Here is a 14,188-nt window from a genome sequence, read left to right as displayed (position 1 = left end):
AAGGAAAGGCCTCTGCACTGGTGTATTGGCACAGTGAATTAGTGTGTTATTTATGAGTGCGTTAGAACCATACTCATAAATTATATCTTTCATAATTACCCCACTTATAAATTGACAAATTAGCAAATATCCATTCTGTTCATTGTTTTATTCATAATAACATAGACAAAATCTTTAAAAATTCTAAAACAAAAGAGATGCCTTTAAAAATAATTTTACTTTACCATAAACACCTGAGTAACAAAACCAAAGTATAACTCTTAAAAACAACTAACGCTTATCAAATATAGTAATCAATAATTTAATATAACTTACTTTTCCCTTCGACTGATCCTTCTTTGTCACTGTTTTTTTTTTTTTTTTTTTTTTTTTTTTTTTGAGGTCTCTCAGCCTGCTCATCATTAAGTCTGAGTAAATGCAGCAGCTCCTCCTCCCTCCTCCCTCCTCCCTCCTTTTCTTTGCCGTTGCTTTCAGTGTCTTGTTAGCTTTGTGTCCGTCTGCTGCTTTGTTTTCTTTAGTGACTTGATTCTGAGAGCACCCACATAAAAATGAACCTGCTTCTTGGACAGTACAACAGACTTTAGCCCCATTGAGAAATTTGGCTGCCTTTTGATGTCCAACTCCAAAATAGCAGACAAGAATATCTGATTGTCTTTACTTAAGTCTACTGCTGGCCTAGCAAATTTTGGACTACAATTTCAGAGAAAAGGGAACCTTCAGTATAGAACCAGCAGTTGGCTATTTCTTGTTTTCCCTTCCTTTGGGAGATGGAGAGAAGTGAGTGGGTTTCAGACAGGGTCTTACTATCCAGCCCATGCTACCTGGAATTCATTTCTTCTGCCTCAGCATCCTGAGTGCTGGGATTACAGGTGTGTGCTACCGTGTCTGACGTACATTTTGTTTTTCAGTTCCATTGTAGCAGATCTATACCAAAGAGCAAAAGCCACTTCCAGGAATCTGAGGAAGTTCCCTGTAAGGCTGGAGAACACAGATTTTCAGGGCATGGTTGAGTAGTGCTAGATTTCCGAAGACGTTTGCAGAAGAGGTCAGTTGCAAATATAGGTGAGACCTGAGGAAACGAAAGAAATGAATGTTCCAATTCTAATTTTTGCAAGAGAGAAAAATACTATGCTTTAAATTTCAAGCCAACTATTTATTTAACTTGAGGTAACATAATAGATATTAATTTTGATAACTAAAGAATATTAAAATAACCTAATTTTTATTATATGAAATACAGTAACTATTCACCAAGCAAATGTTTATTAAGTATCAGGTACGCCAAACAACCACATGTTGTAGACAGTCTACAGTGTGTGGGGGAAAGATCTCAGATGTGGTTACTTTTCTCATTAAGCTTGTAATCTGGAAAAGGATATGATCCAGGGAACACGAAAATAAACCCAAGTACTATGTTATGTACTAAACTCAATAGATGGAACTGCATGATCTCAGTAAGGTGGCACAAAAGGCATTGTGGAAAAAGTTGGATTTGTGACTTGGTTCTGAAGTACAGCAGATTGGGCAGAGGGTGTAAATTGGGGAAACTCTTTATCACAGAACTGAAAGGGAAGAACATTGGGGAAAGGCATTCTAAGGAGTAATACATTTAAATGAAAAAAAATAGGAAAGGGATTTGAGATTGTTTTGTCAAACACAGCTAGGCTGCTGTGGACCAGAGCAGCAGTAGTCACCTAATTTGATTATTGGTTCGTTTTTCGCCTGTCTGATGACTATAGTCTAGATGTAATGTTCTCCCAAAGGCTCTGATGTTCAAGGCTCGGTTACCAGTGGACGGGCTTGTGAGAAGCCACAGGACTCTGCGGAGTTTGTCATCGTCCTACTATGATGGCATTGCTAGAGATGGTGAAAAGTAGGAAATGGGACCAAATTGGAGGAAGCAGTTACTGGGGACCATGGCCTGGAGAGATGTCTCCTCCTCTCTGCTGCATCTCCTTTCTGCTTCCAACTGCAATGAAGAGCGCTGCTCTGGCTCACTGTGCCCTCACTACAGACCCACAATAGTGGAAACAAAGAACTAATACAAAGAGCTCAGTCAACCACTCAACCTCCGAGACCTCAGGTGTGTGCTCCATAAAAGGAGAGAAAAAGCTTAAACACAGATTTTTTTTTCTAAGATAAAATTGTGATCCTGCAAAAACAACAGTACATTATTTATCATTTGCTATAATTTTTGTTTTGTTTTTAGCACAAGGTCTCACTATTATAATCCTGCCTGTCCTGTAGACCAGGGTACCCTTGAACTTAGAGATCCTTCTGCCTCTGCCTCCTGAGTGCTGGTATCACAGGTTTCGAGCTGTGTACCACCGTAGTCAGTTCCACCTCAGACTTCAAAGTTCCATTGTTCTCTTTCATAAAAGGCCATGGTGTTTTAGGGAATACAAAGTTGATACATATTAACTAATTTTCTCAGAAGTTAATGCTGCATTCAGTCCGTTAACTGAAAGAGCATTTAGGACTTCAGCAGTAACTGACCTACTTTATGTGTAGTCATAGGACTAAATCCAAATCTTGATAATTTTTTTTTACTTTCTGGCATCTAGTTATTTGAAGTGACTGGAAATCATGTCATGAAGAACAATGAAGAGAAATATAGATATTTTAACTGGAGAGAGTCAAAAGCTTTGAAGCTTCTCCTGCAGGCCCTGGGTTCTCTTCTGAGTTTTTGGATGGGAAAAAGACATGATAGAATAATTTTAAATGAAACCCAGTGATTTATCAGTAGCATGAGTCACTAAGAAGGAGAGAACTCAAAGATAATGTTAATGTTTTTGTACAAGTAACCCAAAGTTGTGTTCGTCAGTACTGAGAGATGCCAGGAAAATGGGTATTGAGAATAGGACGTTGGCCAAATGTCAGTCACTTCAGGAACTCAGATGAGTGTCTGGTAGCAGAAGGCACTGAAATAGCTAGCATACAAGGAGAGTGTCTTAGTTTTGGGTTTTATTGCTGAGCCGAGACACCATAAACCAAAGCAACTCTTTTTTTTTTTTTTAAAGCTTTTTATTGATTCTTTGTGAGTTTCACATCACATACCCCACTCCCACTCATCTCCTTATTCCCCTGTATCTTCCCTCTGTCCTTGCAACCTCACCCTCAGAATAATAAATACACATAAAATGTAAAAGCACAGAAAACATCTTGTCATGGAAGCTGTAGTGTTTCGGTCCCAGTGTCTCACAGCATATCCCTCAGTCCATGTATCTTCACTTGTGAATGTTCATTGCAATGAGTGGTCTGGTTCAAGCTGAGCTGGAAGGCCCAATTTAAAGCATATTAGGGGAATTCCAGGGAGTGATAGGTGACCTTTATTTTAATTGGTTGGCTCAATCTCTCAGGGTAGGGGTCTTTGGGATTGGCTCTGGGGACATTCCAGAATCATTGCTGGGGTGTGCGTGGGGGAGGGTTAGAAACTGTTGTGAGGAGCCTGGAAATGGTTACTGGCCCTTGCCTCAGGCCAGGTGGCAGGGCAGCTTCTGAGGGAGGGGCAGTTTCTGATTGGCTGCCCATGGTCTGGGGTCCCCCCCCCCCCCAACTGACTTGCTGGACTTGCACAGCTCCAGGAAACAGATCTAGGCCCAGTCTCCTGGACTGCCAGTTTGAAGACTGTCATGAAGTCAGCCTGTCTCAGTCCTCTCACCTGGTGGTAGGAGCACAAGTGAGCCAGGCCTGAGGGTGTGAGCTCCAGAGAACTGGCCTTACCATCTGTCTGCCGTGAGGCAACCTGAGCACAATGGTGAGAAGGAAAGCTAGCCCTGCTCCTAATTAGGGAGAGCAGGCCCTACACTTTGCCTGGGCAACACAGTGAAGCTGGCACTGACGGTAAAGGCACAGGTGAGCCAGTCCTGAGTGCAGGAGAAGAGAGCTAGTTCAGCCCCTTGCCAGCTGCAACCTTGGGAGAGTGGACCCTGCACCTTGACTGGGCAGCATAGCGGAGCTGGCTCTGGAGGTGTGGGTGCAAGTGAGCTGACCTGAGGGCAAGAGACTGGGAGAGCTGACCCTGCCTCCTGCCAATGGTAGCTGGGCAGTGGAGGAAATTTTTTTTATCTCCCCACCATTTACAGGATGAAGGCTGTAGTCTATGAGGCCAGGGGCCACCAGGACCAAGTGCCATATATCACCACATGGCAATACCTAGTCAAGAAGGTCCCTGTATTGGATGAGACCTTCTTTGTCACCAGCCTCATCACGCCCTGCCCTTCTTTCTCTAAAGGAGGGTCAGCCTCGGTGCCCTGTCTTGTTCCCCCTTCTGTTCCTGAGGAGGATCTCTGTCCCCCTCCTTATGTTCCTGCACCTCGTCAGTCCCCCTGCACAGCCAGCACAGGCAGAGGGAGGAGCAGCTCCTGATTCTCCTGACTCCACTGGGAGTCACCTCACAGTCAGGCCTGTACTGCCCAGAAAGGTCAGCTCTACTACAGCCTTACCCCTCCAGGCTATGGGACCCCCAGATGCCCCGGGGAGACCATTCATGACATATGTATTATTTACCAGTAATGATCTTTACAGTTGGAGATTATAGAGACCTCCCATTTTCAGAAAGACCATCAGCTGTCACAGGTCTTCTAGATTCAGTCATGCTGACTCACCTGCCCACATGGTATGACTATCAGCAACTGCTCCAGATCCTCTTCATAATAGAGGAGAGAGAGGATTGTGGGAGCTGCCTAGATGGAAATTAGTTCTGAGGGCAAATGGGCTGCCCACCCAAGTCCAGGATGATACTGGTGCAGCCTTTCCTTTGATTTGACCTGACTGGAATTTTAACACTGCTGAAGGTAGGGAGATGTTCTGAGTCTACTGCCAGATTCTGATGGGTGGCCCACAAATTTATGTAAGGTAAGCGAGGTGATGCAGGGAAAGAATGAGAGCCCCAGGACATATCTAGAAAGACTTTTTGAGCCCCATAGGAAGGACCTACATTCCTTTTGACCCAGAAGCTGGAGAACACCAGTCAGCTGTAAACATGACTTTTGTTAACCAAGCTGCCCCTGACATCCATCGGAAGCTTCAGCGCCCGGACAACTTTGCAGGTAAGTAACTGACTGTGTTAGTAGCCATAGCTAAGAAGGTTTTCAACAACCAGGAGACTCCCAAGGATCCACAGACCCGAGGACTGGCAAAAATGTTACAAGCCACAGCTGTCCTAGTGAGAGAGCTGAAAAACCTAAGCTCATGAAAGGGGCAAAGGTAAGGCAGCCTCTACTGAAGAAAAAAAAACCCATCCTCCATTAGAGAGGGACCAATGTGCCTATTGCAAAGGAAAAGGCCATTGGAAGCATGAGTGCTCTAAGAAGAATCAAAGGAGGGCCCAAAGGTTCTGGAATTAGAAGAACTAGATGGCTAAGGGCATTGAGGCTCAACCCCCTCCATGAGCCCTGGGTAACCTTAAAGGAGAGGGGAAACCCATATAGACTTTCTGGTGGACACAGGGGCACAACATTCTGTTTTGAAACAATGCTAGGGCCATTGTCAATTAAAAAAACCTGTGTGCAAGGGACAACTGACACTAAGCCCTATCCATGGACTACCCGAAAAAAGGTGGGCTTGGGAGTGGGACAGGTAACCCACTCATTTATGGTCATCCCTGGATGCCCATACCTCCTACTGGGAAGAGACCTCCTTACCAAAATGGGAGCCATTTTGGCCCAGAGGGAGTGGAAGTGCTGGATAAGAATGGCCTCATCTGTGTTCTGACTTTGGCCCTAGATGAGGAATACAAACTGTTCCCTCAGCCAGTCCCATCTCCAACCCGTTAACTCCAGAGGTTTCTGGCAGAAGTCCCCCAAGGTCTGGGCCGGAAAAAATCCAGTGGTGCTTGCTCGTCATTGGGCCCCAGTTCTAGTACAATTAAACGCTTGGGCTATCTCAGCCTAAATCAGGCAATATCCAATGCCCAGAGAAGCCAGAAGAGGGGTCACACTCACATTAACTGGCTCTGGGAAGCAAGGGTTCTGGTTCCTTGCCAATCAGCATGGAACACTCCCCTCTTTCTGGTCAAGAAACTCCATTCTAATGGCTGTTGGCCTGTGCAGTATTTGAGGGAGGTAACTAAGTGGGTGGAAGACATCCACTCCCTAACCCCAGTTCCAAACCACTATACCCTGTTGAGCAGCCTCCCTCCTGAGCACACAACATACACTGTTCTTGACCTGAAGGATGCCTTCTTCAGCCTGCCTCTGACACCCAAAAGCCAGCCTCTGTTTGCCTTTAAATGGCAAGACTTGGAGAGAGGCTTCAACAGACAACTGAGTTGGACACACCTGCCTCAAGGATTCAAAAACTCACCCACCACCTTTGACGAGGCACTACACGAGGGCTTGGGTAAGTATCATCGGGCCCACCCCCAAATAACTGTGCTCCAGTATGTAGATGACATCCTGATTGAAGCCCCTGACTTGCTAAGAGTCCACACAGGACCTGCAATAGGAGCTGAATGAACTTAATGTCTGCTAAGAAGGCCCAGCTTTGTCATCTTGAGGTTACCTATCTGTGGTACATACTCAAGTGGAGCCAATACTTGCTGTTGGATGCCAGAAAGCAAATTATCCTTAGCATCCAGTTCCATCAACCTGAAGGCAAGTGTGGGAATTTCTGAGATCTGCAGGTTTTGTAGACACTGGCTGCCAGGATTCACTGAGATAGCCAAACCATTATATGAGGCCACCAGGGTTCAAAAAGATAAAATAGACTTCTGAGATAGACATGACTTTTAAGACTTTAAGAAAAGCCTTATTGGAGGTGCCAACTCTGACCCTCTCAGACATTCAGAAACCTTTCCACCTCTTATATGAATAAGAAAGAGGAGATAACAAAGAGAATATTCACCCAAATGTTGAGACCATGAAAAAGATGTATAGCTATTTATCTAAGAAGCTGGACCTGGTGGCCCAAGGTCCACCTGCCTCTATATCATAACTGCCACTGCCCTGCTAGTCAAGGATGCTGTCAAAATAACCATGGGGCAGGAACTTATTATTACCCCCTATGCTATTGAGGAGACCCTCAAGAATCTATCCAGCCGGTGGCTGTCCAATGCCAGACTGGTACACTTTCAGGCTCTACTTTTGAATCCCCCTCCCATAAAATATAACCCATCGTCTGCCCTAAATCCAGCCTGCTACCTGACCCGTCCTCAGACATGTGGCATGATTGCTCTATAATTCTGGAGCACGTCCAGAACATCAGGCCGGGCTTGACTGACATACCCTGGCCAGATATGGAATGTATTTACTTCATGGATGGAAGCAGCTTCATCCAGAATGGAATCAGGTATGCAGGGGTGGCAGTAGTGGACACAGGCTTTAAAACTGACAAAAGGGGCCATAACTGACATCTACATTGACAGCATATATGCCTTTGCTATGGCTCATGTACATGGGTCCATGTACCAAGAGAGGGGATTATTGACTGCTGAAGGAAAAACTATCAAAAAAAAAAAAAAAAAAAAACCCTTACTTTATTAGAGGTATTATGGCTTCTTCTCAAAGTGGCCATAATTCATTGCCCTAGGCAGCAAAATGTGACAACAGAACTAGCCCAAGGGAACAGGCTAGCTGATAAAGCCACAAGGGAGGCTCCCCAAGCTTCCCACTGCCAACATCTTGATAGCTCTGTTGGCCCCTGCACTTCCAGCCATCCCTGAATATACTGCTGAAGACACATGAGATCAGATGAAATGGCAAAGAGTTTACAGAAGAGATGCAACAACCTTGCCATCAAATTCATTGCACCTGACAAAAAGGCTGATTAGACTGCCCTTAAGACATGGGGACTAAGACTTTACATCTCTGGCTATGATCTAAGACTCCTACTTAGTGTCCAACTGCTTCAATGTAGCCTTACAAGACCTACGGTCCCCTTAGGCCCCAACAAGGTATTACTGAAGCTTAACCAGCCACCCCCCCACACCTTTGTCACATCACTCCCTCATCAGGACCCACCACCTTTTCACCCCAGCGAGGTCTCACTTCTAACCAACCACTTCCTAAAACTGTTCGACCTCCTACACTTCATCACATGCATCAGGACCCCTGCAATTATTAGAAATCACTTTCTAGGCTCTTGACTCCTCCTGCCTGGACTTAACACAGGACTGTTGGTTATGCTTAAATGCTCAGCCACCCTACTATGAAGAAATATCCCTGGAGACTCTTCACACACTACAGGTGGCACTCAATATAGATGACAGCAACCAGACAGGGATAAGCTGACCCTACTATCAATAATAGGACAGGGGCTCTATGTTCCCTTGTTCTCTAGTGGTAATATGAACTACAGACACGGACATCAACAATGACCTCTGACACTGCATAGCCATGGAGCTAGACATGGCCCTTACTGGCAGCATAGGCAAGGGCTGTTGCTGCTTGTATTACGAATGCTAATTATGTTCCCCCAAAAACTGCTTACACATATCTGCGCTCAGCTTCTGTGAACCTACCCCCAATTGGTTCTGACTGGGAAATAAAGATGTCAACAGTCAATAGCTGGGGAAGACAGACAGAGGTGGGGTTTTAGGATTCCTGGGCTTGGGACTGGAAGAAGAGGGAGAGGAAAGAGATCTGCCATGCTGGGAGGGTGTGGAGGAGAGGAGAGACACCAAGCCTGAGAAGAGTGCAGGACAGAGAGGCATAGCCACCATATGAAGGAGCCCAGAGAGCATAGGCCAGAGGTATGCCCAACCTGGTCTAGAGCAGCCAAGATAGAACATAGAATTTAGTAAGTAGCAACTCAGGATTAACCACATGGAGGTTAGGCAGTGGCCCAGCTATTGTGCTGCTTAAGGCATATTAAAATATAAAGGCTGTGTGTGTGTGTGTGTGTGTGTGTGTGTGTGTGTGTGTCTTTCATCTGGGAACCTAAACCATTGAGGGAGGTAGCAGACACACCACTGGGATTTATTTGAAAGAGAGCAAGGAGGGGTATATGGGAGGATTTTTAGGATGGACAAAGAAGGTGGAAATGATGCTATTATAATCTAAAAACAAATAATTAAAAACAAAAATGAAACTAAGCTACATTATTTTTATTCCAAGAGAGGAGAACCAGAACACAATTACAGTCAGATCAAGGCAGAACCAAAGGTCAACAATAAAAACACTCAGTGTTCAATATCGTGGACTCTCCCATGATCTGAGCTCCAAAGGGCTTGAGAAGCTCTGTTTCTCGGTCTCTGCTCTCTGCAGCACATGAAACATACCTGACAGGCTCAAGCCAGCGCCACTCTATACCTGCTGCTGGACTTGGTCATTCCACGGTGCTGGTATCTCCATTATCCGAGGTCATCACTGCAACTGAGCCCTCACTTTCACCAGTGGCCTCTCACCATGCCAAGCTTCAGCTGCCATCCATGACCTCTTCATTCTTTCAAAACCAGTCCCACACGGAAGACTCTTAGACATCACCAAGTTCTGCTACCAGCTCGAGATCCAACCTTGACCCCCTATGGACTGCAGCATCTGTGTGCTGAGCCCAGAGGAATGCTCCTCCATAGATTTCACCTCAGTCACACTGGTCTCTTAATCACAGCTAATTTTTCAGTTCCAGCTAACCAGCATCAATTGTCCTAGGATAGCAAAGATTCCACTGGAGCGATGCTGAGCTTTTGTTAACCACAGCTTACACTTAAGCCCCAGCAGGCTAAAGACCACATATTCTTAACACAACTATAACACACACACACACACACACACACACACACACACTCATCCTGTAAAATGTATGAGAGGCTCACACACTTCCTTCGAAACTTCACAAGCCAGGCCTTCATCATTTGCATTTGCCCTCACAGCTCTTATTTTCCAAGCTCCACAGAACATTCCATTAAGGACTGAACATTAAGCATCAATAGCTTTTCCAGAGTTTTAAACACAGACACAAACTTTCTCCTAACGACATGGTTAGGTCTGTCAGTACGACACTCCACTCCTACTACCGATTTCTGTCCTATTTAGGTTTTTGTTAACTGTGATAAAAGCAATCTTGGGTAGGAAAAGGTTTAGCCCACCTTCTAGGTTACAGTCCCTATCATTGAGGGCACCACCCATAGTGGTCTGAATCCTCCCACATCAGTCATCAATCAAGCAAATGTCCAACAAACTTGCCCATAGGTAACCTGATGGAAAGAAATTCTCATTTAAGGTTTTTTCTTTCCAGTTAACTCTCTCTTGCATCAAATTGTCCAAAAGATTAACTAGCACAGTGTTGGAGGGAAGATTGTACCTCATGAACCACATAATACCACATATCCCACGTGGCCATAGAAGAGCTAAAGGCAAGTAGATGGCTACCTTCAGACAGTCTGTTCAGCTGACGCTTCTGCAGGCCCTATGTAAAGGCTGTTGGTAGTTTCTTCGCTTGCCTTGTTTCTTCTTCTGAAACAGCTTCCTTGAAGATAAACATACATTATAAAAACAAATGAGGAGCCCATAAATCAACACACACACACACACACACACACACACACACCTGTTTTTCAGGGACATTTGGTAATTCCTGAAAGACATTTTGTTGTTATCATTGTTTGTTGAAAGAGGCTGAGGAAGCTGAGGAACACCCCTTATATAGTAGAATACTACTGTAACCAAGTATTATTTGGCCCACAAATGTCAATACTAGTAAGTGGTGAAGATGACGGACACCTAACCAAAGAGCAAGACTAGTAATTTGTATTAGAAACACTACGGGACCACTACGTTTTGTATCCTACCCCTAAGGTGAGCTTCTCATAGCATAGTGTTATGGAGTCCTCTTGGATCCAATCCAACTCAAAACAACAAGTCAGTGCAGAAATGAAAGGTTCATTGTAACCAAGCCACTACTGATCAATCAGGGATGCAGAACAGACTTGGGAGCTAAACTGCAACCCTGAGACAGAATGCTATAGGCCTTTCAAGCATAAAAACCATATGCCATAATCATCTGTGCCAAGTACACTTTCCAGCAATCATGATTCAGGGATAGGGGTCTTTCTTAAGAGCATTTCTTTGTGGTACATGTATTTTGTTCTTACTGGTTGGTTTGCTCAACTGTGGTAGGGCTGCTTACCCAGCATTCATGTTTCAACTTGCCAACCAAGGTGCCACTCATCCAGGGAGGTCTTGGGAACTTAAACTTTGTTTGACTCCCTATTCAAATGAAACTTTTATTCAAAATGACTTCAGTTTGGTTCCTTCTTACAATAGTATCTGGTGACTTCTATCTGAACTTTAACCTTTTTTTGTCTTTGGATGCTGAAGGTTATGAAGTTATTAAGAAGGTTATAAAGCAGATGTTGGTCTTCTAATTTTATTTGCTCAATGTATGTGACTCCTAGTCTAGTTGATAGCTTCAGGGTGATTATGGACATAGGTCTGAAATAGAAATCCCTGTTTTAGTCAGATGCAGAGACTGAGGGGAGGCTGTGTCTAAGTGTCTAAGTCCCCAAATTTTAAAATCCATAGTGTCCTAGAAAGTTCTAACTAACTACTCCATCTTAGATACAAAAGTGCATTTTGGGGAAATGAGAATTGGTAAAAACCACTTACAGCATCTAACTTATCAAGACTTAATGACCTTTTCCAAAGAAAGCCTCTTCTTTCAAACCTTGCCATGCTACCTATCCTCAGAATGCAAAGATTACAGAGTCAGTCAGCAGTAGAGAGACTTTTAAAGTAGTCAGCAATCATTGGTGCCTCCAAGAAAATAGAACGTTATGGGGAACTGACAGGATTAATCTCAGATGCATCCTTCCTTTTTGAAACAGGGTCTCCTTACAGCCTCAAAGTTTCTTTGTAAGGCAGTCTAGTTTCTAGCTTTCTGGTCTTCTGTTTTAGTCTCATGAGTGCAGAGATTAGAGATGTATACCACTCTAGTTAGCTCTCAGATTGGATCTTAAGAGCAACAACTTCTTGTCTTTGGAATTTGAATGCCTAGAAGAATGCTAGGTATACGGTGTGGGTCCAGGATTTTTTTTTTTTTTTTTTTTTTTTTTACAGTAAATGGACAGAACATAATGAGAAAAACCACAAGAACGTGATGAGTATCTAAAGTTGCTGTAGATTTACTGCAAATATGAACAGAGACTAGACAGATACACTGAAGATGCACTGAAACCCACTTATGGTGTCTGGTCTTCTAGGAACCGATAATTATTATAAAGGTTGTCAGGAGCCATAATGGGACAAGCTAATAATTAGCAGGTGATCTTCCTGAAATGCTTGCCTTGGATTATTATATAATCTGAGACAAGTGAGCCTTTATTCAGCAAGGCTGTAAGGGATTTATTTTAGGAAAGATTCCTGCTATTAATATGCTTTTCCTATTATTATTATTATTAAACAAATGTAACTATCACTAAGCAATAGCACACCCCTTTGGAGCAGATCTCTGCAGATCCACAAAGATGTACTATTTTGTGGTGATGCTATATAGACAAATAGATGACTTCTTAAGTTTTAATGGTGATCCTATAAGAATTCCTAAAATTATATAAATGATTATTACGCTCTTTTATAGTGGGACTGCTATTAGGTCCTTTTCTGATAGTCAAAACTACAATGAGAACTCTGCCAGTCCTCCAAGTGTCATCAGTTAACTGCTCTTAGATAGTAACCAGACTTTCTCCTACTCAGAGCACATTCCAAGAGGTTGTAAAACAATTAACCAAAGGTCACTAAAAGGGAACTAATGATTTATTACAGGTGCTAGGACAGAAGATATAATATTGCCTGGGTTTATCTATACAAGACTTCACTAATTTCTTAGTTATAGTTTTAAACCTTCAGTGAACCTGTGGAGCTAGACAGGTGATAGATGTTTAGCCAGATAATTACTCCTAATGGATATGCATGCAAACATTCTCTGTTGTAAACTTCTATTTCAATTTATAATTTGATTTTTGGTGTGAACTTGTGATGAACTTTGTAACATGTGATCATGTACTCTGAAAGATGTATAAGTAGAGGACAAAGAGATGAGAGCTAGTTAGAATAGAGATAGAATAGGATTTTTTACATTTCCTCATTTATAGTAGTATATAGAATAGAATTTTTCCCTTTTCCCAGATAGAATAGAAGTTTTCCTTTTCCCCACTTAGAACCTTTCCACTTTTCCCCTTAGATAGCTTTCACAGGAAACTTTTAACAACTTAGTAATCAATGCTATAACCATACCTCTAAGTGTCTTTTTCTTCCTGCACCCTCAGACTAGCAGACATAAGTTAAAGCCCAGCAGTTCCTGCTGAGAGAGTACAAAGGCTATTTACTTAATCCTTTGCTGTTTTGGGGCTGAGGTGCTAAGTGCCAGAAACTGCAGTTTCTGGCCAGAGGATCACAGATAGCAGGTCAGCTACAGTAGCATAGTAAGTAAATTTTTCTAGCATAGATAAGTAAACTTTTATTATACAGCAACCCTAAATATCTCGTAAGACCAATCTCGTAAGATGAATTTCATAAGACCAAAGTCTTACCACCACCACCACCCGCCGACACTCTTCCCCCTCCGCTGCCTCAAGAAGAACCCAGAAGAAAGAAGATTTCTCCACCCATGCCGGGGCTGGCCCCCACCCCGGCAAAAGGTGGTCCTTACTGTGCTTATGAAAGATGAAGTATATGATGATGACTATAGTAGCTAAAGTTACTGCACCGGATCCTGCCATGATGAGCACAATTTTGCTGTTTTCATCAGGAGGGTCTTCGGGGGCTGTGGAAAGGAAAGAATAGCATCAGTTGAGATGTGCTTCCTACTGTTGGGTTTCCATCCTCCACCTCTTCAGTACGTGCCTGTGGAGAACCTCTTACTTTGCCAGATCATCTGATGGACACACAATTGCTAGCATTCCCTTGCACTACTCTATATCCCAATGACATAGATAGTGCACGTGAAAAAAAAAAAAAAAAAAAGCAACTTGAACTTTTGTACCTACTGAGCTAACTTGGTGTGAGGAAAGATTCTACAGAGAAACCGTAAGAGTTATCTTGTCTTAGCCAGGCAGTGGTGGCGCACACCTTTAATCCCAGCACTTGGGAGGCAGAGGCAGGCACATTTCTGAGTTCGAGGCCAGCCTGGTCTACAGAGTGAGTTCCAGGACAGCCAGGGCTACACAGAGAAACCCTGTCTCGAAAAACCAAAAAAAAAAAAAAAACCAAAAACAAACAAAAAAACAAAAAAACAAAAAAAAAAAAAAAAA

General features: G+C 43.4%; 1 protein-coding gene across 4 annotated transcripts in view; it reads right to left on the bottom strand.

The window, feature by feature from the left end:
* Window positions 1–205: 205 nt before the first annotated feature.
* Cd80 (CD80 molecule) overlaps window positions 206–14,188 on the bottom strand; it is a 36,523-nt gene continuing 22,540 nt past the window's right edge. For 3 of the 4 annotated variants that reach the window (XM_076942916.1, XM_076942917.1, XM_076942918.1), the window contains exons 5-7: window positions 13,588–13,701; window positions 10,311–10,407; window positions 206–1,069 (exon numbers count right to left, since the gene is read on the bottom strand). In XM_076942916.1, coding sequence (XP_076799031.1) covers window positions 10,313–10,407; window positions 13,588–13,701 — 209 coding nt within the window. In that variant the 3' untranslated portion in view covers window positions 206–1,069; window positions 10,311–10,312. Of the gene's footprint in view, window positions 1,070–9,028; window positions 10,408–13,587; window positions 13,702–14,188 lie in introns of those variants that run through there. The other variant, XM_076942919.1, reaches the window with a different exon arrangement.

The sequence above is a fragment of the Arvicanthis niloticus genome, chromosome 12, assembly GCF_011762505.2.
Source record: "Arvicanthis niloticus isolate mArvNil1 chromosome 12, mArvNil1.pat.X, whole genome shotgun sequence".
NCBI lineage: Eukaryota > Metazoa > Chordata > Mammalia > Rodentia > Muridae > Arvicanthis > Arvicanthis niloticus.
This window is presented reverse-complemented; position numbering and strand designations above follow the sequence as displayed.